Consider the following 23,010-nt stretch of genomic DNA (forward strand, 5'->3'; position numbering starts at 1 on the left):
CCAGAATTGAGTTTACGTACATTGGGCATTTAATAAATGCTTGTTCATGAGACCAAGGAAGTTGACCTTGGCCCACATGGTTTATATTGTTTCTAGTCCCAGCATTTGTAAATAATACCTGATGTACCTCTGTCCTTTGGAATAGGAGAAGCTGGCCTGATCATATAGCTGACTTTCCCCCGGGGTGACTTCCTACTGGATATGCCCTTGTTGGTCCTATATCAGCGGTATCTGTAGGTACAGTATAGATGTCTTTCTCAATCTAAAAAAAAGTTATATCAGAAAAACCATTATTTTTAACATTTCAACTATTTTTACTTTTACTTGTCCCTCACCTCGATTCTCCCCTTAATCACTGGCTGAACTGTGTACACTACTTGTGCCGTCAAATCTCTCTGCTTGCGTGTCTCCTATCGTGGGCTCTTCCGTTCTTGGTTTCACTTGACCGTCTACGTTTTATTGCCTCCTCTGCACCGGAAAACCACTCCTAGTCAAATTAGCAAACATTGACTGGGCACTTGCGTTGTGCTCTAAGTACCTTACACGTATTGTCCTCATCATTTCATGTGCACAATCATCTCGGGGACACTATTATCCCTATTTTACAAATGAGGCAAGAGAGGCACAGGAAGATGCTTTATTTAATCTGTAAAAGTTTTCCATGATACTTCTGTGAGGAGTAAAGGTGAAATCTATGTCAGAGAGCTTTGTAATGAGTAAAGCTTAGTGCACACACTCTGCTGCTTCGTAACAAGGCTGAATGAATGAATGAATGAATATCATTACTGAGATGAGCCATGTTTTTGTATAGGTAGAACCCCCAGAATAACGTAAAATGTAGCGTGCCAAGCACTGTGTCTGTAAGGCAGTAGTCACCACCCCCCCCAACGTAGTCCAGTTTCCTTCTTCTCCTTCCTTTTTCCACTAAATTTCAGAACCAAAATGATTGTCTGATTGAATATCTTGAAAGGTCATGATGAATTATTCTGTAATATTTGAAATGTTATGCTCAGAAAGGTCAAACCTTACTTTTTGGTATGAAGTACCACATAGATTTGTTTTTCCTGGGCACGTTTTCTTTTTTCCAAGAAAAAAATGGTAAGAGATTTAGAGTAGAGTGCCCTCTTGAGGAAATTTTAGCACCTTCCTTCTCAAAACCTGGCACTGGGTGAAATAAGAAGTCCGGATAAATGACGTACAGTGTGAACAAAGCTCAGAGAACTGAAACATTAAAAAGTAGGACTAACCAAATACTAGATAGTTGAGAATTAAGAGTCTTAACTGTTATGATCTAATATAGCAACTGTAAATAAGGATTTTAAAATAAGAACAAAACCTCTAGAAGATATTTCCTTTCCTCGTCTTCACTCAGTCCTTCAAGTAATGTTTATTAAGCACCTATTTTGCGCCGGGAGCTATGCTGAGCACAGTGGTCAATAAAACAGAGTCCCTGCCTTGCTGGTGCTCACAGCTTGCGAGGGAGATCACAGCGAAGGGAAACAAGCGAATCCAGATGCAACTACAAACTGAGAAGAGAGCTGTGAAGGAAATGGAAGGGAGCTCGAATAAAGAGTAATAAGTAAGTTCTGTTAGGGGGTCAAGGAAAGCCTCTCTGAGAGGAAGTAGTTGAGCTGTGTCAGTTAGATTTTTCGTCCATTCCAAGTGGGCCCATCTAACATAGACAGCCAGATGGACCCTTTTCCTGGCCTCTTTCTTCTTGTCTCTGCCCCAGCCCTTGAGCTGAGTTGAATCCTGTCTCTGCTCCCGTGGGCGAGCAGGCAAGTCTCGGTCATCCTTCTGTGGGCCTTGTTGCTCTAGCTAGTGCCCTATGCCTTAGAGCCCCACGTTCTTCACAACGGGGAGAGAGGCTTAATTAACACATGTCTTCCTTACTAATGCTGATAACCCCTCACAAAAGAACACCAATGCCTTCTAATGCTAACAGGCCACATTTCCAACAGGGTTAAGGATGTGGAGGATCTCAGAAGATGAAAAGGACAGCTAACCCTGCCTGCCACTCTTTTTTGAATAGGGAGAGATAAATAGGCGTGAAGTAGGCAGAGAACTTGGTCATATAATACAATTTGGTCATGTTGAGTTTGAAATATCTGTGATACCAAGCACTGAAGGCTCCAACCACAATTGGAAATATGGAACTAGATCTCAGGAAAGAGCTCCAAAGATGTATTTTTCAAGGCTTTTGTTTTGTTTCAAAGCTCTTATATTGCACAGATGTACGTTGTGGTTCACCTGGATTCGCACCAGTGTATTGCTCTAGCCCCGTAGCTAATCTTCTTTCTCCAGGGGGTTGATTCTACCAGACTGGAGGGTTTAACTGATGTGGAAAGCATTGCCCATAAGGAGTTCGCCCGCAGTGACTTCTGGGTTGGTGTTTATGCGACCGTGAGTCTGGGACCCAAACTGTGAACAAGCTGCATCTACCTTAGTTGTACCTGCAAATAGTTCTCTTCAAGAAAGCTAGCCACCTCCTCCTTATTAAGGCGATGACTACAAACAAAACATTTAGCCTCTCTGAATCTCACTTTTCTCACCTGTAAATTGGGGTTTAAAGTCTCTGCTTATTTCACAAGGTTCTTATACTTTGAATATAAATAAGGTGTTCTATTGGTCAGAATGTACCAAAACTAATATACTCATTACTGCTACTAGATAGCAATTTGGGAAATACACCAAAAAACAAAGTGTACAAACTCCTTTGACCCAGTAAATTGATTCCCGATAATTGATTCTTATGAAAAAATTAGGGGGCAAATCTGTGTGAAAAAAGATTTTCATCGTAGCATTTTCTATAAAGTATGTTTTCTATAAAAGAAAACCTTGAAAACAATAATAGAGTGGTTAAATAAAATATGTTGCTTTAACACAATGAAGTATTGACCAACCACTATGTAAAACATATGCATGTAAAAAGAGGTTGGAAGGAAACCGGAAAAAACAAAACAATTGATAGAATAGTGGAATTGTAAGTATTTTTTCTTTTATTAATTTATCTGCATGTTATTACTCTGGCAGAATAATTACAATACTTAAAACATTTTAAAATTAAAAAAATTTTTGGCCCCAAACTAAATTTCTCCTTTCTGTCTCTTGTTTTTTATTTAGGGAAATTATCGTTTCATGAAACTCTTGCTTACACGCAGAGCAAACTGGATGCAAAAGGATTTGGAGGAGATGACCCCTTTGCACTTGACCACCCGGCACAAGAGCCCTAAGTGTTTGGCACTTCTGCTGAAGTTTATGGCACCAGGCGAAGTGGATACACAGGATAAAAACAAGGTAATGGACTGTCAAAGTCGAAGGCAAATAAGAGCAGACAGCAAATGCTGCCTTTTGTGACGTGAAACCTCAAGGAAGAAGGCCTAAATGACCTCTCATCTGCATGGTAGAACAATGCCCAGTCTCCGTACAGCCCAGGAAAGCCTTCCGCCTAAATTCTATCACTTCGTGCTCCTCGGGTGTGGTAGGTACCATCATCTCCTTGTCACAGAGAGGGAAACTGAAGCTCAGAAAGATTAAAATCCTGCCCAAGACCCAGGTGGCAGGACTAGAACTCAACCCAGGCCTAACGCCAAAACCCAGTATTTGACCACTGGTCCTGATACAGGTGGTTACTATAGGTGATTAGACCAAATGCCCGGGGAGCCGTACCAAGTATGTAGTGGATGATGGTCTGGGCTTTGGCACCAGACTGAGTTTTGATCTAGCAGTCACTGCTTACTTGTTCTGTGTCCTTGGGCAAATTTCTTAACTCCTCTATGCGTCAGTTTTCTCTTGTGTGAAAAGGGGATAAGAGGGCTGCTGAAGATAAAATGAGATAATGCATATAGATTGTGTTTAGCACAATGCCCAGTGCACAGGATGCTCTCAGTCAATGTGAGCTATAAAATTATTATAATTAGTTTCATTTTGGCTCTGACATTTGCTCTAGCATTTGTTGGTAGGATCTGTGATCTTCCTTGCTCTTGAATTTTAACCTATTGTACGTACGGGTCATTGTTTTGCTGGACACTCTGATTGTTCTTTACAGGAAAAAATGTGGTGTTTAGTTAGACAAGTGCAATAATCTTCTTCCTTTTCACCAGGCACTTAATCATAGAGTCTTGCTAACTCCAACGCTCCCACATAATTAACACTCTTATGATTAAATTCGCTGAGTTATTCCATAATCCTTTCGCTCTCATAGTATTCTTTATGTAGTTTTTGGGTTTTGTTTAGTAGCCACTCATATAACCCAGAGTTCTGAAATCAACTTTAACTTGATTTTACAACTGTTTCAGACTAATATCATTCCTAACTCACAGCATTTATAGTGCTAATATTTCACTGAAAAAAGCACTTTGATCAATCTACAAAGACCCATTAATAACTTAAGAAACCACAAACGTCTTTGGGCTTTAGAGTGTCTTCTCCAGTATATTCTGTGAATTTCCTGCCTTCTTCCAGGGTCATATATGCTTCTGTTCTTGAACAGGGATGGGAGGTTATCCAGTCAGATGGATGGAAATTGGATCTGCATAGTCCAGGCAGGCACAGAGAAGAGAGCAAGACGAAATCCTAGAGCACTGAGTCTCAAACTATCTGAGGTGGGGCCAGCCCTGGTGACCTAGTGGATAAGTTCAGCGCACTCTGCTTCAGTGGCCTGGGTTCAGTTCCCGGGCATGGACCTAGACCATTTTTTAGGGGCCATGCTGTGCTGGCAGCCCACATACTAAAAACTAGAGGAAGATTGGCATGGATGTTAGCTCAGGGTGAATCTTCCTCAGCAAACAAACAAAACTATCTGAGGTAAATGATCAGGGTTTTTTTAAATTTCCAATCTGCCACAGATCAATAATTTTGTAACATGCATTAAAAATTAACAACAAGGGGGGCCAGCCCAGTAGCACAGCAGTTAAGTTCTCACATTCCGCTTTGGTGGCCCTGGGTTTGCTGGTTTGAATCCCCGGTGCAGACCTATGCACCACTTGGCAAGCCATGCTGTGGCAGGAGTCCCACATATAAAGTAGAGGAAGATGGGCATGGATGTTAGCTCAGGGCCAGTCTTCCTCAGCAAAAAGAGGAGGCTTGGGGGCAGATGTTAGCTCAGGGCTAATCTTCCTAGAAAAAAAAAGGAACAACAAAAACAACCCAATTAAAAAATGAGCAAAGAACTTAAATAGACATTTCTCCAAAGAAGATATACAAATGGCCACTAAGCACGTGAAAAGATGCTCAACACCACTAATCATTAGGAAAACACAAATCAAAAACACCATGAGATAACACTTCACACCCTTTAGGATGGCTATTATCACAAAAACAAAAAGTAACAGGTGTTGGTGGGGATGTGAAGAAATTTGAACCCTTGCACACTGCTGGTAGTGAGGTAAAATTGCGCAGCCACTGTGGAAAACAGTATGGCTATTCCTCAAAAATTTAAACATAGAATTACTATATGATCCAGCAATTCTACTTCTGGTTGTATAACCAGAAGGATTGAAATCAGGAACATGAACAGATATGTGTACATCCATGTTCATAGCAGCATTGTTCACAATAGTCAAAAGATGGAAACAACCCAGATGTCCATTGATGGACAGCTGGATAAACAAAATGCAGTATATACATACAGTGGAATATTATTCAGCCTTTAAAAAGGAATGAAATCCTGACACATGCTACAACGCGGATAAACTTTGAAGACATTACGCTAAGTGAAATGTCAGACGCAAGAGGACAAATATTAGATGATTTCCCTTATGAAGTACCTAGAGTAGTCATATTCATAGAGACAGAAAGTAGAGTAGTGGTTGCCCAGGAGCTGGGAGGAGATGGGAATTGGAGTTATTGTTTAATGGATATGAAGTTTCAGTTTGAGAAGATGAAAAAGTTCTGGAGATGGACGGTGCTAATGGTGGCACAACAATGTGAATGTACTTAATGCCACTAAACTGTACACTTAAAAACAGTTAAAATGGTAAATTTTATGTTATATACATTTTGTCACAGTAAAAAAAAAATTACAAAAATGAAAACCATGATCTTAGATGCGAGCTGACCTGGGTCCAAACCAGGGTAGATGGAAAAGGAGAGAACTTGATTATAGAACTTGATTTACTGTAGAAAATGAAAGAGCGCGTGCCAAAGATTACCAAGACTGGGGGAATAATGGTGCCACTGAAAAAAAAAGGAAGGAGGGAAGCGAGGGGAAGTAGGGAAGGAAGAGGGAGAGGAAGGAAGGAAGGAAGGAAAAAAAGAATGAATGTGGGACATTTGGAAAAGGAATCAAGTTTGGGGAGAACAGATCTATCCAGATTTGGACTTACTCATGTGGACAAGAGGACGACTGAACAGAGCTATTTTATAGGCGGTCAGTGGTTAAAAAAAGAGAGAAAGAAAGAAAAGAGGCTGGAGCGGTAGATGATGGGTAAGAGAGAAGAGGGCAGGGATTCAGCAGCTGATGATCTACTTCCATGCTTGGCCTACGTGGAATCCACATGGCTTTGCCCTACCAGCCAGTGAACAATTTGGTCCAGACTGCGATCAATGTCTGGGTCTGAGACCTGGAATTCTGGAGGCCTGTCCAGTGATCCTATTCCTAAGAAGATCCTGATACATCTGGGGGACTCAGGAACCACAGTGGAGAGTGGAGTGCTCACAAGGAGAGAACACCAAAGACCAATCCTCTGTGGAGGGGCCGGTGACTAAGCTAGTGAATTTGAAACCAAAGCAGATCATTTTCCAACTTACCCCGAAATGATCTCCAAAGTAGTACAATTTCATTACTTATTGTTGGGGACTGCATGAGTCCCACCCCAAATCCATTTGCTGAAGCCCTAACCCCAATGTGATGGTATTAGGAGGTAGAGCCTTTGGGAAGTGATTAGGTTTAGACAGGGTCATGAGGGTGGAGCCCCCATGATGGGAGCAGTGCCCTTATAAGAGGCAGAGACGTCAGAGCTTCCTTTCTCTGCCGTGTGAGGAGACACAGGAAGGCAGGCATCTGCAAGCCAGGGAGAGAGCCCTCACCAAGAACCAACTGGCTGGCACCTTCACCTTGGACTCCCAGCCTCCAGAACTGTGAGAAATAAATGTCTGTTGTTTAAGCCAAAAACAGAAACAAACAAACAAACAAGACAAAGATGTAGAAAATACAACCCCAAACTTTACTATTAGATTCAACAGACATAATGTTACATTTCCGCAAATAGGTTCAGAACAAACATAACCTGGAAAAAGAAAAGAATTACAGAAAGTATACATGTTGTTTATTGAAAATGTGGTTATAGGTAGTTAATTGCTATTGTATTTGTGACTTTTTTTTGTTGTTCTGCAGTTATTAGTAAACAAAAAGTAATCGGTTAAGTAGTGACTCTCTATATTGAATGCCTATGGGTGCACTTTGAATGAATATCAGGTATGTCGACATTTAAAGTTTTGTTTTTGTTTTTTTTTAAAGATTTTATTTTTTTCCATTTTCTCCCCAAAGCCCCCCGGTACACAGTTGTATATTCTTCATTGTGGGTCCTTCTAGTTGTGGCATGTGGCATGCTGCCTCAGCATGGCTTGATGAGCAGTGCCATGTCTGCGCCCAGGATTCAAACCAACGAAACACTGGGCTGCCTGCAGCGGAGCACGCGAACTGTGAATTTAACCCCTCAGCCACAGGGCCAGCCCCAACATTTAAAGTTTTTAATGTGACAAATGAGCTTGGTTCCTAATGTTAAATAATCTATTTCTAGATTGGATTGATGACAATGCTGCTTGCAAGGGATAATGTATATCTAAAGAGTTTCTATGTGTTTCCTTAATAACTCTAATAGGAAAACCAGTCTTACTGAGGTATGTTGATGAGAATGGCAGAAAAGAGTTTAAAGCAACCTCAACAACTTCACGATGTTCATTTTTAACTTTTATCCAAAATAAAGCAAGTGTTGCTGTATTTTCAAAATGTATCTTAACATCAGTAAGTAGGTCTACTTATTTATCTGGTAAAATTATAGTTAGATTTAAATTCATCCTTTGATATAGGAAATGGATTCCAGATCCATGATTTCCTATGGATGGATCTTCTTTTTGATAGATATTAAAATTCAAAACATTCTACCAAATTCGTAAGGTATTGGTACAATATCAAGATCATTACTTACTCTGTTGATAATTATTCGTAAAGTATTGGGCTGTTTTTCTCTTTCTCAGTATTACCATTTATTAGGACTTGATGACCTAAATGCCTGCCATGATTAAGAGGTAGATTCTGGAGTCAGGCTGCCTGGGTTAAAATCCCACTTCGGCCACTTACTACCTATATATCCTTGAGAAGATTATGTGTCTTCCTGGTACTCAGTTTCCTCATTAATCACATGCCTTCGACATCAGGCAAAGTGAAGAGAACATATCTGCCAGAGTTGCCATGAGGACTACATGAGATAAAATAGATAAAACTCTTATAACAGTGCCCATCACGCCGTAAAAGCTTGGGAGAGGTATGCTGTTGTGTTGTTACTGTTGTTGTTGTTGTCGTTGTTTTGAGAATCTCTCGATTTTGCAGCAAACAGCTCTGCATTGGAGCGCCTACTACAATAACCCTGAGCACGTGAAGCTGCTTATCAAGCATGATTCCAACATCGGGATTCCTGATGTCGAAGGCAAGATCCCACTTCACTGGGCAGCCAACCACAAAGATCCGAGTGCTGTTCACACAGTGCGATGCATTCTGGTGAGTACAACAGTGCTGCTAGACCTGGATGGCCTTTCCAAGAGAATTTTTTCTTGTGAAATATCTAATATTTTTGAAAGCATATATATGATGCACAAGCAAATTATGAGGCAAAACAATACAACAGACCTGTGAACCCATCCCGAAGAAATAGAACATTTTAATACTGCTATTAAAACCACATAGAAGTTTCTGATGTGCCAGTTTCCAAATGCATTCTCTCCCCCGCCATGCTCCTTCCTGCCCCCTCAGCTACTTTCCTGAATTTATGCCTATCATTCCCTGACGTGGTTTATACTTGCTTTTATTAAATGGGGAATAGATATAAGTGAATATTTGTAAATTACTTGTAGGATACACGGAATAAGGAAACGACAAATACTCATGCACTCATCACTGAGTTGAAGAAAAAGTACATCTCCGTTGCCTTTGAAGTCTGGTGGGTACCTCCCACTACCATTCTGTTCTCTCCTTTTTCAGAGGCAACAACTGTCCTCAATTTTGAGTTTATCATTCCACTGATTTTCGTTATTGTTTTACCACGTATATTCATATCCCTAAACAATATGTTTTCTAGTTTTTAATGTTTTTTAAATTTTATATGCATGGAATCATATTATATATATTCTTTTGCAACATGCTTTTCTTGCTCAACAATTATGCTGGTGATTTTAACTATATTGCTGTGTGTAGCTGTAATATATTAATTTTTACTGCTATATAGTATTCTATTTTATTAATAAGCCAGACATTATTCATTCTATTATTGACAGATATTTGGAACTGTTTCCAGTTTTTCACTATTTACAAACAGTGCTGCTTTGAATTTTTTTTTTTTTTACCACATCTAGGGTATATATCTAACTAGTTGTTGCAAGTGTATAGAAATGCAATTGGTGTTTTTGTTCATTGATTATATGTCTAACCAACTTGCTATGCTTTCTTATTCATTTTGAATATTTATTAGTAGATTCTTTGAAGTTTTCTAATCACTCTTTTCCAAATTACAACTTACATGCTGCAGTAGTCTGATATTTAATCCTATTTACTTGTAACATACAAATTATATTTTAAAAGATATTATTTTGTATATACAATGATTATCTACTTCTACTTGCATGTTAACTAATTTCTTTGCTCTGCACTTCTTCTTGACTCTCAAATTTTCCTTCTAGAGTTATCTCACTTCCTGAAATACAGTTCTTAGAACTTCCTTTAGTGTAGATCTATTGGTGGTAAACTCTCTCTTTTGTAAATGGTGAGAATGTCTGCATTTCTACCTTGCTCTTAAACATATAGTTTTCCTGTCTACACAGTTCTAGGTAGTTACACTTTTCAACTCGTTCAGGCTATTATTTTGCTGCTTTCTGCCGTTTGTTGTTCCTCCTGAGGAGTCTGTTATGGGTCTAATTGTCATTCCTTTATAGATGATTTATCGTTTTGCTCAGGTTACATCCTTCTGTGTATGGCGTGCTGTACTTTTACCACAGTCTGTCTTTTCTTTTTCCTGTGTGGTATACCTTTTGATTATTGCATCTCAGCTCTGAAAAATATATAGCCATTATCTCTTTAAATATTGCCTCTCTTTCATTCTCTCTACTCTTGCCTTTAGGATCTCCAATTGTACATATTTTAGACCTTTTCATTTTATTCTCCGTGTCTCTTCTCTTTTACATTTCTTCATCTTGTCTCTGTCTGCCACCTTCTGGGTAATTACATCAAATCTGTCTCCCAGTTTACAAAATCTTTCTTCAGCTCAGTCTAATCATTTGTTTACCCTATACATTGAATCTTTAATCCTAGTGATTATATTTTCACTTCTAAAAGTTCTATTTGGTTCTTTTTCAGATCTGTCTGGTCATTTTGATAGTTTTTGTTCCTTGCTTTATTTCATTTTTTATTTTCTTACATGTTTCATAGATAGTTACTTTATATTCTTTATGTGTTCATTCCAATATCTGAAGTCCTTGGAGCATAGTTGTCACTCATAGTATTTTACTTCCTCATAGACTTGGCTTTTTTTCCCTTGTAAATGCATCTTGGTCCTTGGGAGACTCAAGGGCCTAAAATACCATTGTGATAATATTCTACTTCTTTTTTTGAAGTGTTTATAATAACTTTCACATTCCTTTTTTTGTAAAGTAGGCTGACTGCACAGGCAGCTCTAAATCTGGGATGGCCCTTCAGAGAGTTCTCAAACTGGGGCAGGAGGGCTTAGCTTTGGATCTGACCCAGTCTGAGAAGGGACATGACCTTGGGTGAGGTAACTCTCTTTAGCTGAAGCAGTTCCAGAAGAGGCCAGCGATTGAGGGTCATCTGCTGGCAGCACTCCCAGCAGCTGGCGAGACGAGTCCTTTAGTCTTGAAGGGGGACCTAGGCAGTACATCATAATATCTGCTGCAAAGATCCCATAGAAAAATTAATAAATGTTATGAACTGTCAGTTTATAGAGAAATAAAACCAAATAGCCAATAAATATGATTTAAAAAAAATCTCCACCTCATTTTAAAAGGAATATAAATTAAAACATCGTGAAATGCTTTTCATACCTATAAGGGAAAAAATGTAGTAAACTTGATGATACCAAGTGGTTAATTTGTTCCACCATTTGGGGAAATAAAAACCTTTACACATTGTCATGGATGTATTAATTGGCACAACCATTTGGAAGACAGCTTGAAAATACTCAGTTGAAGATACAGATATTCTTCAACCCAGCAATTCCCCTTCTAGATGTCTAGGCTGGAGAAAAATCTCACACGTGTGCCCCAAGGGGACATGTAGAGGAAGCATGTTGACTGCAGCATAATTGTTAATAGTGGGAAAAATTGTAAATAACCTAAATATCCCTCAGTCGGAGAATGGGTAACTAAACTGTGGTTTAATAAATGAACTAAGATCAACATAAATACCTAAAAGTATAGTGTTGAAAGAAAAAATTGCCAAAGGATATGCATAGTATAATGCATAAGTGTAAATATTGAAAATACACATACAAAATTTATGTATTGTTTACGGACGCATACATATGTAGCAAAAGAACAAAACATACAACTCTAGCTAAATCCATCACAGATATAAAAGTACATTAGGCAAAATTTGATACCTATTTAACCTACATAGTCAGTACATGGTATTTATTATGTCTTTTCTGTACTTTTTATAGTTAAATATGAAAATAAACTTTTAAATATTTAAACCGTATACTTTTTTCTGAATTTTATCGCTTTGTACTGAGAGAATATAAAAGTTTAGAAAACTGCTCACTTAATACTTATGTCAGATGCGACTTATTGAGGATTCTATGTGTGTCTGAAATCTCTGGTTCCTTAATAATAGGATGCTGCTCCAACGGAGTCTTTACTGAACTGGCAAGACTACGAGGGACGAACACCTCTTCATTTTGCAGTCGCCGATGGGAATGTGACGGTGGTTGATGTCTTGACCTCGTACGAGAGCTGCAACATAACGTCTTATGATAACTTATTTCGAACCCCACTTCACTGGGCAGCTCTGCTGGGTGAGTTGACTGTGAATCCAAGGACCAGCCGTAGGGGAACAGCAGGAATGTAGGAAACCTTCTGCCCACTCTCCCCCGTCAGCTCCCACCTCCTATTTAATTATTTTAATTCTTAATTGATATGACATTTTATACCTAAATCCCCCTATTATATGCATGAACTTTAGTCATATAAATGTATTCTCTGTTATATATTAGTTTTAATTTCAGCATCATGTTTTAAATTTAATTTCTATCCACATTCATGATGAAAAAAGAAATACACATTCATTGACAAATGTAAATGTAAAATAATCCTCTTCATATTCGATGCCTTTATTTTTGGGGAGGAGGACTTTAATTTTATATTTGTGCTAATACCATGATATTTGATATTTTTCTTCATATTTTCCTGATATACCTTTTACTTAAGCTTTTCAGGGATCACTTTTTTAGATGAGAGATTATATATATGTGTTGGTGTCTGATTTTGCGGGGAGCAATCTGAGAGTCTTTCTCTTGTAGTGAAGGAGTTTTACCCATTAATAGTCATTGTTAAAAGATTTATAATTGTGTCTTTTTTCTGCTCTTTGAGTATTATTAGCGTTTTGGATTTTATCTTAATTCTTTTTCCTGTTTCCTTTGTTTTCTGCCTTTTGGTGTATGGACTAGATTTGTTGCTATTTGGTTTTGAATTGCCTAATATTTTAGGAGGATTTTTAGGTTCCATTAGTGATTACTTTTAAATCAATCAAAAGCTTTTTTAAGCCTGAGTCAGAGTCAAGGGCAAAAGTGCATCTATTGGTTCTCACCTATTTAAAATGAAGAGTTTAGCACACTTTTACTTATCACTCTATGGGTGTTTGTTAATATAATCTGAGGTTTTCCCTGCTTATTATTGTGGTCTTAGTTTTTAAATTATACATCTTCTCTTTTGCAAATGACTTTTACATTTGCATTCAGTTTTATCATCAGGTTTATAATTATTATTTAGAGTTCATCTCATTGTACAGTTTCATCCCTGTTCTTTTTCCTCTGCCTTCTGGGAGGACTTTTCAAATTTGTCTCCACATTACTAAATTGACTTTTGTTCCATAAGTGCTGCTTTCTTTCTGCCTCTTATAGACTGTATTTTAGTTTGCATTTTGCTTTCCTTCTCTCATCCATGTTTCTTTTTATCTCAGCTTATTTCCTTGTCACCTTCTTCCATTCCCTTTTCATTTCAGTGTATCTTCTTCTTCGGATATTGTCTTTCTGCCTCACAGAGCCCATCTCTTTGTGCTAAGCCGAGATGCCAAACTGTTCCTGAAATTTTCCTCTGGATCCTTCTCTAGATCCTTTTCCAAGGCATGCACTTCATCTTTCTGATGCTGTTCCTTTTCCTCTGTCCTAGAGTGTGTCATATAACCTTTACTGAATTTTTCTCTTTAAGCTTCAAACAAGATGAGATACGTTTAGACTGACGATGGGGCGTAGATTGCCTTTGATCCTACTTTTGTCCCTTTGTTTTATGGAGAACTCCATCTCAACCTCAGCTGGAGAGCAGGTGGATGAGCACAGCTCCCACTCAAATGCCTTTTTTCTGCCCAGCTTTCATGCAGCATACCCTTCCTCTGCTAATGTGGCATCTTCATTGCCTGGTTTCCCGGTGTGCTGAAGCAATAGAATGTATTAAATCCAGGTTTCCTAAATATGCTATTACCAAATTTGTTCATTCTTTGATTCTTTCTACATTTCCTCACTTGTGGAGACCACATCCTCCAGAAGGCACTGCCAGGTATTTCCTCCACCACGTCCTCATCATTTCTGCCCACTTGTTTTCTGGGACTTGAAATCACTGCCTAGATGTTAAAAAATTAGGGGAGGGAGGTTAAAGAGGACGGATAGGAGGCTTCAGAGATTACGAGACATTGTGTTATAGTCTGTCCTGAATAGCAGAAGAGAACAGCTGTGCAGTTCTGATTGGTTGTGCAATGGAACCTGGAGACTGGGGACACTGATGGCTGAGAGAGGCTGGCTTCTAACACGCCTTCCCACCTTATTTACAGGCAGTTTTATAAAGTGAAGCCAGGGGATGCAATGAGCTGATACCAATATCATTTTTTCTCAGTCTGGCAATTATAGTTAATGTCATTTCCTTCCTGACTGAAGCATTAAGTTCCCAGTGTTGTAAGTTTTGCCTGGGTTCTACATCATCATAGTGTTTTAGTGAGAAGTTAGAAAGACTGCACTGAGGGCGGCTACTCAGAAACATTCTGAATGCTGTATTACGTGCTAGTGATGTTTCTTACTCCTTTCCTTTAACTAGATTATGAATTAATTAACACCCTTTGTATGTGACAACTACCTGGTCTGCTTTCAGGCCATGCGCAGATTGTCCATCTCCTTTTAGAAAGAAATAAGTCTGGAACCATCCCATCTGACAGCCAAGGAGCCACGCCCTTGCACTATGCAGCTCAGAGTAACTTTGCTGTAAGTAAAACATGATGGTTGTCTTTTTTGTTAATTGAATTCTTATTTTGATATAATTGTAAATTCATATGCAGTTGTAAGAAATAAAACAGCAAGATCCCGTGTCTCCTTCACCCGATTTACCCCAATGGTAACATCTTGCAAAAGTATAACACCATGTCATAAAGAGGAAATTGACATTGATACACTCCACTGATCGTATTCCAATTCCATCACTTTTACATGTACTCATTTGTGGGTGTTTGTGCAGCAATTGTCTCTTAACAATTGGTTATACTGTTAACTCTGTGATGCAAGTGACAGTCTGAGTTTCTGTAAATTTGTTAGTCACATGCGAAGTTTTATGTAGTTTTTATTTTAACTGTTCAGTATAACATTTTGCTTTCCTGTAAGTGTGCTTCACCTTTTTGTTACCTTTAGAGCACCAAGGACAACTTAGTGTTCAGCAATCTGTAACTGTCCTGAAGGCAGTGTGGTAAGGCTTTGGAACTAGACAAACCTTGGCTGGAATCCTGACTATTCTATTTGCTAGCTGTGTGACCCTGCACAAGTTTTTCAACCTCTCTGAGTCTTAGTTTCTTCATATGTAATATGAAGATAATTATACCTTTTCTTTCAGGATTGTTGTAAGATTAGAGAAAATTTATAAGTGCCTAGTGTAGTCCTTGGTGTAGAGCAGCTACTCAAGAAAGAGAATGCCTTCTTATTACTGCTAGTGCTAATAATGATGTGTGTTATGCATCTGAGAAAGCAAAAATGTGAATTATTGATATTTCCAAAGATATTGAATATTATTAAGAGCTCTTCCCTTACTGCCCTTTATAGTTTACAAAGCACTTTCTCATCCCTTCTGTCACTCAGTCTGGCCAGCAACATGACAGTGTCTAGGCTACTTCAGCTTCCTGAGTGTGAGTGGCCACCAAGAACCAGAGACTCATCCAGAGAGGCCCATGTCAAAGCAGCCACAGTTGGTTTTGTTGCCTTCTACGTGGGTGTGCGTGGCGAACCTCTTGTTTCATTAAATTATAGGAATGCTTTCATCAGCACAGTATAATTCCATCTGCCTTACCTCCCCAAATGCACCATTGAACACACTGAATACTCAGATGGCTAAAATGTCTTATTTTCCCACCCTTCTTTCTCTCTGCTACCCAGACCAACTATAGCCATAGTCCCTCCTTCCTGGCATTGCTAAAAATTTATTCTATTTATCACCTAGTGTTTTGGCAAACCATTGTCTTCTATTATCTCCAAAGATCTCAGAAAAATACACAGTAGTATTTTAAGGAGGGGTTATTTCTTACTACAAATAGAGAAGAAATTCAATTGGCCCTGTCTAGTCAATCTATGGAAATCAGAACTCAATCCATAGTTCAACACAAGCCTATGAGAGGACGTGCTATACCTATTTACAGATGAAGAAAACAAGTTCCAAGAGATTAAATGACTTGCCCAAAATCTTGAACCCAAGTCTTAGACTCCAAATTTAACATATGTGCAGATACCAGTAATTAAGTAACTGCCAAAGGGAGTAAGAAAGAATGGTAGAATATTATGGATGTGTATTCACAGAAATACTTGCTTTGGATAAACTGCCAATTCCAGAGATGATTTTTTCATAATTATGCAAATTTTCTAAACTCAATTTCAAGCCCTTTGATCTCCTTGGACTCTATAACTCACGAAATTTCTCTTTTTTAAAAACATCATTTCTTTTTTCAAATCTACTCAATCAACATGCACACTAGGTCCTAGGAGCACTAAGCTATAATACCTCAGGAGCTCAACGACTAGTTCCAAGACTAGGAAGTGGTATGTGAGGCAGTGGAAAGATGGCTGGGCTTTAGCCCTGGGTTCTATTCCTGTAGCTGCCACCAATGTTTGTATGAGCTTGAACCTAGATTTCTTCATCTGTAAAATGAGGGGCTGGATTAGATGAGCCGTTGAATTTCCTCCGGCTCTGAAGTATTGAGCATCAACATTTTATACATTTTGGCCAACTCGCAGTCTCCAGAAATTTTTATTCTCAAATGTTTTACTTCCATTCAAGCAAAAGTTTCTATGATCTTCCTAACAGTTTGTAAGCATGTGAGTTTTGAGGAAAGAGGCAATTTTAAATGTTACAATATTAATCCCCATTAAAATTGTCAAGCACTATTATAATTATCAAAGGTCCTAATTTTTGTATGATCCCATAGAGGAAGGAGCTTGAATATAGGAATTGCTGAATAAACGTTTGTTTAAATGAATTGAACACTGCATTTCTCAGTAACCACCCATCATTATTCAATAAATGCATTAGCTATCTTTTTAAATTATAGTAACAAAACACACAGCGAGAGAATACGGTAATCTTCTCTGTAGGCATGCCTGAATATATGCATCTCTCTGTGTAAAATGTCCAAGAAAACCTGTGTTTTAGTATTGGTCATAACACTGAATACTTGAGTCTTTTAACTATCACTTCATCTCTCTAACAGTGACCTATGAACTTTCCAAACTTGGTTGAGGATGATCATTCTCAATTATGAGGATGTTGAATGTGTGGGTTAGGTTATTTTTTTTGAAGTGCTATGAAAACCAAAACTAATATATAAGGACAGAGGATTGTTACTTTCAATGGAAATTGTAATTTTGTTATTCATAAAAAGATAATTTCATCTGATTCAAAAGCAGGGAAAAAATACTTTGCTTCTTAGTGGAAGTCACATATAACAGTGGCTTTGTTGTCATAAAAATAATGCTACTCTCTTGTCTCAAATTTTTAAATGAACTTTCTTACAGGAAACAGTTAAAGTGTTTTTAAAACATCCGTCAGTGAAAGATGATTCAGACCTCGAAGGAAGAACATCCTTTATGTGGGCTGCTGGGAAAGGCAGTGACGATGTCCTTAGGACTATGCTGAGTTTAAAATCTGACATTGATATTAACATGGCAGACAAATATGGAGGCACAGGTAAGAACTGGTAGGCATCTTCAGTTTGCTTTCCTTCAGGCTCCAAAGTGTAGCTGGTGCTATAAAACTTATACAATAGTACCTTGAAATCATTGTTCCTAATCTAATACTGTTTGACTTTCATCTTCACTTTTTAAATTTAGGTTGTCAGGATATCGTGCCAAAGGAAGTATTATGGCTAAAATCAGCCTATGTCTCTACTAGGCGAATGGTGGCATTTGGTTTACAACCCTGGTTACTCCTTAGACATGATTATGGGAACTCTTCTGACCATTTATATAAAAAAGTATAAACCTGTATCTTAAAACTATGCATATTTAGTAGTTATTAATTATATTTTTAAAAATTTGGAATTATATTTTAAGGAATGGACACAGCTAAGTGCGTTCTCACCAGTCTCATTTAATATGTTCTTTTCTCATATTTGAGTAGCATCACCTCATCCTAAATCTCCTGTTTTAGAGATAAACTCCCATGACTCTAGAAGCTTCAAAGCTTCCAGTCAGCTTTGCATCAAAGCTCTTCCTAGATGCTTCTTTTAATCTCTTTCTCCTATGAGAGAGCGCTTTAACTGTGTGTTGGTTAATAAGAGAGGTACAAGGTCTTAGCATTAAGTGGCAACTTAGAGGTCTCTTCCTGTGTATTGTATCCTCATTGCAAGTCAGAAAAAGAAAGAAAAATCACACAACAGCACAGTAAACACTAAACAATAAAAACAGCTACAAGCTTCTTATGTCTTCTTATTTGTAGAAACATGCTAGAACCATTTGCATCTTCAAGTTGTCCTGGATAAGATGTTTCTTGGCCGCCAAAACTATTGATGTAGTAGTGGGGGGAGGGGGAGGGGAGTTGCTACACCTTATAATCCCCCCCATACCTAGACCACCACAACTTCTAAATTATTTTTTGAAAGAATTTTTAGGTATTATCAATTTTGATAAAGACTTTAACTCTCAAAAATATTGCTTTATCAAAGCCTCACAGTAGACTTCAGTTTCTTGAGGGGTAGAGTGTAGACACACAGGACACTGAGTTTATAAATGGTCTGGACACTTAATTTTTGTCAGACTTCCATTAGTATGCAGGCTTTCACTTTATTGCTGGCCTTGCTTTTCGTTTAACTTTTTCATGTATTTTAATAAAGTGTACCCGAGGATACTTGCATCCTTTTGACCAGAAGTGTCTTTCTAATGTGCACAATGATTGGTGTTCAGACATAAATTCTTCTCAGATTCATTAATTCTCCGGGCTCTTCCTCTTAAGAGGGTTTTATTATGTCAGAGCTGCCTTCCTGACATTTCTCATTTATGAAAGTGAGATCCTCTCCATCATCCCTCCACAGGGTGGTTTTCTCTTCCCATTAAAAAAGAGTTCTTATCAACAGCAGTATATGGACATTATTTAGATTTGATTCAAATAAGTAAACTATAAAAAAATTATAAAGCCATCAGGAAAATATGAATCCTATCTGGGCATTTGATCTTATAGAGTTTTTGTTAGTATTTTTTAGGTATGATAAGGGGACTATCCTTTCTCCGCTTTACGGGAGCTGGGGCCCTGTAAACCACAACTCCCTTTGCCAGCAGGCGCCGTGTCAGAATCGGCACGTAGAGGGCAGTAGAGGGCCCCTGGAAAGCTGGAAGAGGAACAAGGGACTACGTCTTCCTGTTTGCCTATTACTATTCTTGTTTTTGTTTCCCATCCCTGTCAGCATTACCCTAGTAAATCTTCCTCAACAAGCAGCGAGTTTGTTCCAATGGCAACAGTTAACTTCACTTTACAATTTTTCCGACACTCACGGAACCAGCCTCAGAGCACCCTCCTCAGAGACCCGGCACCAGCCAAGCAGAGACCCTCCTTGCAGGCTGAGTTTCAGCTTGGCAGAGCTCCTCTTCTAACATTTTAAGTTTTAATAATTCCTTCCTCTTCTTTTTGTTCCATCAGTCCTCGAATTGCTAGCTGTTTTCTGTGTTTCCTATCTCTGTATGTTTCCTATCTCTTAGTGTTGCCTTTTTGGTTTTCAGTTCTTCAATACATAGCTAATAATTCTTTATATTGAATTCTCTCTGTTGAAGTGTCTGGCATGGTTTCTGTCTCCTGATTGGACCCTGACTTATAGATACAATGGTTGTGTTTTAAAAAAGAATCTTGGTCTTTCAGACATACTTACTAAAATATTTACAGATGAAATATTTGTGACTCTAGAATGACTCTAGAATTTTCTTCAAAACAATCAGAAGTGGGGTGAATGGATAGTGGGATAGTGGTTGGATGAAACAAGATTCACCATGTATTGATAATTGTTGAAGCTGAGTGATGGCTATATTGAGTTCACTGGACTATTGTCTTTACTTTTGAATGTGTTTGAAATTTTCTGTAACATAAAGTTAAGTTAAAAAAAAATTTTTTTCAGAGCTCCTATGTAAACTTGTGGCACTTTTGCAAAGAGAGGGCAACAATAGCTAAGTTTAAAGTTATTTTAAAGTAAATGCAAATAGTCAGAAATGGGGACTTTCCTTTAATAAGATCATTAATTCTATCTTTTGCTTAAGTGAAATTTTTTCTGGTTTTTTAAAATTTAACATTGATATTTATCTGAAGAGCATCTAGTGCATGCTGATGCCACATCACAGAATTGCAGAATTGCAGAATTGCAGAATTAGAAAGTACCTTAAAATTAAATCTTGCCCAGGGTTACTCAGCCGTGTCCTTCAGAACAACAGGTTTCAACAGAGGTACCTGAAGTGTTGCTGAGGGGGTGGATGTTTAAGTGCAAAACACTCCACCCCTATTCCAGTCAGAACCACTCAGCTCTTATCTGTTTTATAAAATTTCATTTGGGAGGAAAAAAAGCATTCTTATCCTTTTAAAAATGTGAAAATCCCTGACTATCACAGATATACATGCTTTAATCGACCTTATAACATTCTCACCAGCGGTCTTTCAGCCTCTGGTTGAACAACTCCAGTATAGGGAACTCACTGCTTCCATCTTAACCTAACTCTTAGAATGTTCTTTACGTTGAGCCAAAATTTGTCAACCTGAATATTCCACTCTGTGCTCTCTTCCGCATGACAGAACTTCCGATATTTGAAGTCTCTCATGCCCATCTGAATCTTTTCTGGGCCAGACTCACATTCAGCCATTTAGGTCAGGGTTCTAGCACTCGAGTATATCTAAGAGTTACTAGGGGTGTTTGTTTAAATGCAGATTCACAGACTATACAGAGATCCTATTTCAAATCCTGTCAGCAAGTCCTGTTGACTCCATCTCCAAAACATATTCTAAACCTTTCTCCTTCTCCATCCCCGCCATGCTTTCTTACCCAGCCGACTGCAGTAGCATTAACTGGTCGCTCTGCTTGTGTTCTAATCTACCACCATGCATTCTCCTCAGAAGAGCTCCTGAGATCTGTTTAAAGCATAAATCAGATCATGTCCCTCCCCTGTTTGAAGCTCGTCAGCGTCTGCCATCACTTTGACCTGGATGACCCTTTATGATCAGGCCACTTCTACCTTTCTGACTTACCTCACTCTCGCTCATGTGCCGCAGCTTCCTTGCTTTCCTTAAACACAGGTTCATGCCCGTCCTTGCACAAACCGTTCCCTTTGCCCAAACTACTCTCTCTCCACATCTCTATATTGCTGTCTTTTTTATGATTCAGGTGTCAATTCAAATGTCAGCTTCTTAGCAAAGCTTTCCCTAATCACCAATCACAAGGAGTCCCCTGTCACTCTACATATCAAAGTACCTTTTATTGCTTTAATTATACCGCCCATCACTAGCTAATACTTTCTTGTTTGTTGACTCAGTTGTTTGTTAGTTTCCCCGTCCTAGAATGTAACCTTACCTCTTTTGTATCCTGCTGAATTCTCAGTATTACCTTGGTACCCAGCCTGTGGTAGGTTCTCAACAAATCCCCAGTAATCTGCATTTTTATAGGCATCTGAGGTTTGGTCCACAGATCACGCTTTATGAAACACTGTTCTAGGCGTTATAGATCCCTAATACTTAGAAAGAACTGGCCCAGGCCTTCTAGATGGTTATTCTGGCAAAGTGAAACCTGAAGAATGATGGCATAAGTCAAGCACTAGCGTCGAGTAACACAGGCGGAGTCAGCGTAACATGAAATTTACATATAGTCAAAATTACTCTTTTGAACCCCTGAGGAGGGCGCCGCAGAAGAGACCACATTCCATCTCAGGTTTTTCTCCAATGTTGAAACGAATTGCTGTTTCTTAAATGGGCCCTGAGCAAACAGCTGGCTTGCATTTGGAACCATGTTGTATGAAACATGCTCTCAATGCTGTGAGATACGAGTACTCTCAGTACCACGCAGGTGCACAGACCAACCGCGGGAATGGCACGAGTTACTGAAGGAACAGTAGACCAAGGTCTCACAGCGCACGACTCCTCTGGGGCACATGCTTATTCAGTGGGCTGGTGGCAGGACTGCCTGCTTCTTTTAAATCATTTCTCTTTGTCATTTTTTGTTCTCTTGCTCGTTGAGAAAGACGAAAAGATAATAAACTGGTAACTGAGAAGAGGAGAACATTTCAGACCAACAGGATGGAAAGGAAGGAAACAGTGAGATGAGAAATGTACAAAGAAAGGGAAAAGTGTGAGTAATACATTTAAATAGAAAGGAAGATAGAAATCTATAAAAGTGAAAATAGAGTAGAGGATCCTTAGGATTAAATTGCACTTAGCCAAAATAATGGAGAAATCAAAAAAAGAAAAAGATACATGGTTGGAATAATAAAAAGGTAGAGTTCCTGAAAGAGTTCTTCACTTTCCTTTGCTCCTCTTTAGCTTTACATGCTGCTGCTCTCTCTGGTCATGTCAGCACCGTGAAGTTATTATTGGAAAATAGTGCTCAAGTAGATGCCACTGATGTCATGAAACACACCCCACTTTTCCGAGCCTGTGAGATGGGACACAAAGATGTGATTCAGACGCTTATTAAAGGTTAGTTATTCAGAGTGCTCCTAGTCTAAAGGTACAAACTTCCGGTTACAAAATAAATGTCACAGGGATGTAATGTACAGCATCGTGCCAATAGTTAATAATACCATATTGCATATTTGAAAGTTGCTAAGGTCTTAAAAGTCCTCATCATAAGAAAAGAAAATTTCGGGGACTGGCCCCGTCGCCGAGTGGGTAAGTTCACGTGCTCCACTTTGGCGGCTCAGGGTTTCACCGGTTCAGATCCTGGGTGCAGACGTGGCACCGCTCATCAGGCCATGCTGAGGCAGCATCCCACATGCCACAACTAGAAGGACCCACAGCTGAAATATACAACTATGTACTGGGGGGATTTGGGGAGAAAAAGCAGAAAAAAAAAAAGATGGCAACAGTTGTTAG

At 38.7% G+C, this 23,010-nt stretch overlaps 1 protein-coding gene across 3 annotated transcripts in view; it reads left to right on the top strand.

The window, feature by feature from the left end:
* The window catches only part of INVS (inversin), a 223,785-nt gene that overhangs the window by 68,848 nt on the left and 131,927 nt on the right, over positions 1 to 23,010 (top strand). For all 3 annotated transcript variants that reach the window (XM_008518004.2, XM_070595259.1, XM_070595260.1), the window contains 6 exons: positions 3,124 to 3,297; positions 8,552 to 8,719; positions 12,059 to 12,239; positions 14,581 to 14,690; positions 17,475 to 17,646; positions 22,459 to 22,614. In XM_008518004.2, coding sequence (XP_008516226.2) covers positions 3,124 to 3,297; positions 8,552 to 8,719; positions 12,059 to 12,239; positions 14,581 to 14,690; positions 17,475 to 17,646; positions 22,459 to 22,614 — 961 coding nt within the window. The remainder of the gene's footprint in view (positions 1 to 3,123; positions 3,298 to 8,551; positions 8,720 to 12,058; positions 12,240 to 14,580; positions 14,691 to 17,474; positions 17,647 to 22,458; positions 22,615 to 23,010) is intronic.

Source organism: Equus przewalskii, chromosome 26 (genome assembly GCF_037783145.1).
Source record: "Equus przewalskii isolate Varuska chromosome 26, EquPr2, whole genome shotgun sequence".
Classification (NCBI taxonomy): Eukaryota; Metazoa; Chordata; class Mammalia; order Perissodactyla; family Equidae; genus Equus; species Equus przewalskii.